Raw genomic sequence first — 4,588 nt, forward strand, 5'->3', positions numbered from 1 at the left:
AAAGTTTCGTTGGAACAAATTTACGGAAAATTAACTAACGAACGGAGACGTAACAATAACATAATGTTTTGGAAGAAATAGGACCTATTGGTCCATCCTCTAAACTAAACTAAAACTATTAATAATTATATTTTTTTAAATCTTAGAGCCGGCCATTATCATTCATATTCTCATCGAGCTTTCTTTAAATTCACTTAAATTTACTTCCTCCACAACATCCGAAAGCAACCATTCCAAAGGCTAACTACCCACTTGTGACATTAATCCAGTTTGACTGAGATCCATTTGTAACAACCCTCTGCTTTTTTCCATCTAGCCACTCTTCAATCCAATTTGATAACTTATCCCCCACAGCCATAGAGATAGTATTTTTACAAGCCTTTTATGTGGCACCTTGTCAAATGCTTTCTGAAAATCCAGATACACCAAATCTACATCATTTAAAGCTCCGTAATGTCAGTTTCGTTTTGTATTTTAGTGAACGCTCCTGACGAAGCTGTGAAGCGAAACGTCGAGTGTCTAATTAAATATATACAACAATTAGGTGTTATAAGATCGTTTATTTCTAGTATTAATATGTCTTCTATACACCAATATGCACTACAGAAATTAATTAATGAATTTACAATCTTTGTTCACAAGTGTGGAATTCTAATATGCTAAAATGTTATCTGTGTGCTATAAGAAGCATGGAAATTTTATTATCTGGGGTTATGCGAAAATACAATCAAACAACATTTGTTTTATACACAGATGAACTTCAGATAGCTTGGAGTTTAGTATGTTTACAAATCTTTGTAATGCTGCATTTATGTTTGTCGCATATTCTGATAACTGTAAATTCACTTGGTTTTATTCATTTGCGTAAAGTTAGAAATATATTTTCTTTGCTGTTTCGGGTTTTTAGATACATAGTTGTGTTCTGGACTGTTCTGGTTTGATTTGTTGTTAGAAAGTAACTATGTTTACTTTAGTTTAGAAGTGTTTAAACCCTGTGTGTGTGTGTGCTATTAAATTGTAACTAATTTTTATTTGAGGTCATAAGAAAAAATTAAACAATCATTATGCCGAAGAAAAACAAGAATGCAAAGAATCCGTTTTCTTTTTTTATGAAAGAACTTCAACAAGAAATGCAGATACAAGGTCAATTCATTCCTATGAGTGAGATGCCCAAAATTGCTCATCCAAAATGGGCGGTAAGTAATTTGTAATCCTGTATTGTAATTATACCTTTTTAGTTAATGTAAACTTTAATTTTCAGGTGTAAGGTGATTAGGCTTGTCTAGTTACACGCATAGTTACGAATGAATTAGACATACTTTTAATTTCAGTAGAGCAAAGATCACGCCCGATGTTTCAGGTAGCATGTCCTATTTTACATCGGCTGTCTGTTAATACACTTATAGTAATACTTCATACACTAGGTGATTTTCTGTGATTCGTAAATGAACATTATTAGAACCTAGGTTAATCAAAAAATTGTTGCTTCCTATCGTCTCCTAAGGATTCCAACTGCATAAAAATAAAATGTGTTGGCAATGGTGTCTTTACCCCAATTCCCAAAATTTCATCATAGAGTTATGTAAAATAATGTTGACAGGTGACATCTTCGAGCTGAAGCTTATGAATACTTAACTGCAGTTAGGTAAAGGTTGGTTAGTATTTTGTGTAGGACAGCTATCCATTAAAAAGCTGTACCATTTAGTTTACAGTCTACCAGTGCTTGAGTTTAATGTTAGGAATAAGTTGATTATTGTATTGTAGTGTTTTATGATGTAGTATTGGTAGTGTTACTGTTGTTTTTGCCACTCAGCATGTTAATGTCATTTTTCCAGTTTCATTGGATCCAGAAGTATTTTCTATTTGAAAACGCACAAACAAAACTTCAAACCCTTTAACCCTACCAAGATGGGTCTTTCTATGGTTATGGATCAAAGGCCATGTCATCACATTTGTAGAGTTACATTCAAAATTTTATTGAACTACCATTTTATGAGTGTATATCAATAAGTATGTTATGAAATTGTAGATTTTGATTCAAATTTTAGTATTATACAATAGTTAATTTCTAAATTTAAAAGTAAATATAAAAAAAAATCCTAAGTATCAATTTTTGTATGTCATGTGGTATGTTGAATGCACCAATGATTCAGATTAGATGTTTATGATGTCCAAGTACAAAATCTATAGTTAATTACAAATTAGGAACTCAAATTAACAATATTGACAAGCTAGAATATAAAATAAAACCACCTGCTTTTCTATTTGCTGAGATATTGCTATATTTAGTGAATCAAACACGGTAGCTTGCCCACCACTTTCCATTTTTGGAAATGCTTACTAACATCTGCTTCTGTCTATGACTTGTGAATAACCATTCAACAGCTCAGAATGTCTCGTTCTTTTCATGGTAGATTCCATGTGGTAAGGTAAGACATTATTGAGCTCAAAAAATATATTTTTTAGACTCAAATACAGCTTGGCTACTAATCCTGATAAATTATAGTGGAATTCTGTTGTATTTATATAGTAATTTATGATTTTTTGTTATTTCAAAATGTATATATATAAAACCCAGAGAAATATTTTGTTTTACATTCCCCAATGTGACATTTGGTAAGACTTAGCAAATTACTGCAAGCAGCAAATGAGTATAACATTTGTAAGTGGAAGAGATAATTCTTTTCTATACTTCTTTATTTACTGTTCTATGTTTCAAGAAAAATAACTTAAATTCAAGAAGTTATTTTAAATAGTAATAATGTATATACATGTATAATGTATTATAACTGAAATGTGAATATATTTTACCAAATACTGGTCAACTAGAACACAGCCAAGACAGATCACTTTGTAAAGGCAAATTCATTCAACTGCATCATTCAACTTATGTAATATTAGTCAGACACTGTTGAAAGGTCAATATAATAAAACAATAAATTTTTATGTATGTAAAATGTTATGAGATTTAAACTATTTAGACAAAACATTTGTGTTTTTGTGTTATAATTTGTAGTAATTTTAGAAAGAAAAAACGTAACTTATATCTATTTCCTATTTTTTATGGTTGTTATGAGGTCGGTAGAATCGACTGAACCCATATGAAGGTACAATAGTAAAAATAACAGATAAAATATAAAGCTTTTTCTAAAAAAATATTTGATAATTATTTGGAGGATATTAGAAGATTATGAAGGTTTCACATGTGAAATGTGACAATTTTCTGATGCATAAAAGTATTTTTAATCTTAAAATCAAAATTAATTCACATGTTGGATAGTTAATGTTCTAAAATAAAAAATGACACAAGTAAATAATGAATTTAAAATGTTAAAACTCAGTTTAAAAATCTCATACTTTGTGCACGAATGGCTTGTAATGTTTACCAATAATCTGCAGAATTTCATGAAGATGTGTGTACATTTTAAAAAGTTACAGTATAGCTGCTTTATGGTTACTTTTCAGAATATGGGCTGGGTGTAATATGGGTGGTTTGTGTTACATAATGCATAAACATGTATATACATGTCTGCCCAAATACAGCCAACAAAATATCAGAAAATGAAAACTTGGAAATTAAACACACGATATGTTGGCTAGGCAACAGTTACTTTAAAACCAATGAAATACATCTCTCCTTTACTTTCATAGGTACATATGCAAGTTCTTACTTCATTTTTAATATTTTATTGTTGACAATTTTCATTTCTTTAACAGTACAATATGAATTCACACTTATGGGTTTTCAGTAGCAGTATTTTATTAGGATTACATTATATCTTCCTTTGTCATGGTTTTCACACAGTGTTTCAGATTACCAGGTAAAGCAATAATTTTGTTTCAATCACTGACAATTTGGTGTGAAAGGTCAATTTACAGGTACAGTTAATTGTTTTTCATTAATTATTCAATACATGAATGAAATTGCAGCATAAATCTACTAATTTCTGACTGTGGAATTGAATGGTTTGTAAATTTTTATGGTATTTTCACTATTTAAAAATCTACAAAACCCTCCTATTTTATGATCCATATGGATCTTTGTAGATTGAGATATGCTTTGTTTGTTTCTATACATTATCTAATCTAATGATACATTGTTTCAATAATGAAAACAACATTTTAGGACAACATCACTAAATTAAACTGTTAAAAAAAAAACAAAGCCAGCCCTTATCCACAGGACATGTATCATGGAAGTATCTTTTCCAGAAGCATCCTCAAGTCTCCATACCAGCTAGTACTAAGGTATAAAATTCATAAGGTATAAGCATAATATTCAATTATTTGTACAAAATTGTATTGTTTAATGAAGTTTAAGTGAAATTTATTTTAAAAAATCCCAAAATATGTTTGAGACAATAAATAAGCACCCTCTAAGAAGAAAATTAAAAAAAAATGTTTCCTTCCACTTCTGTGTTGGTCCTACCATCTGTGATTGGTATTTAAACCTTTTTCTAGTCTGTTTGCTTTATAAAACAGCATCTGGGTGTGTTAAACCTCAGTTGTAAAACTTTTAGCCAATCCTAGTCAAAGGTGTCAATTTCAGTACCATGTTATTCCAGTCGCTGTATTTAACGTTTGACAA

The 4,588-nt window shown here is 29.9% G+C and overlaps 1 protein-coding gene across 1 annotated transcript in view; it reads left to right on the forward strand.

Annotated features, from left to right (window-relative positions):
• Window positions 1–906: 906 nt before the first annotated feature.
• The window catches only part of LOC106471337 (protein maelstrom homolog), a 79,394-nt gene continuing 75,712 nt past the window's right edge, over window positions 907–4,588 (forward strand). Inside the window, exon 1 of the mRNA XM_013931937.2 lies at window positions 907–1,196. Within this exon, the coding sequence (XP_013787391.1) occupies window positions 1,065–1,196 (132 nt within the window). The 5' untranslated portion in view covers window positions 907–1,064. The remainder of the gene's footprint in view (window positions 1,197–4,588) is intronic.

Source organism: Limulus polyphemus, unplaced genomic scaffold, assembly GCF_000517525.1.
Source record: "Limulus polyphemus unplaced genomic scaffold, Limulus_polyphemus-2.1.2 Scaffold4553, whole genome shotgun sequence".
NCBI classification, from domain to species: domain Eukaryota; kingdom Metazoa; phylum Arthropoda; class Merostomata; order Xiphosura; family Limulidae; genus Limulus; species Limulus polyphemus.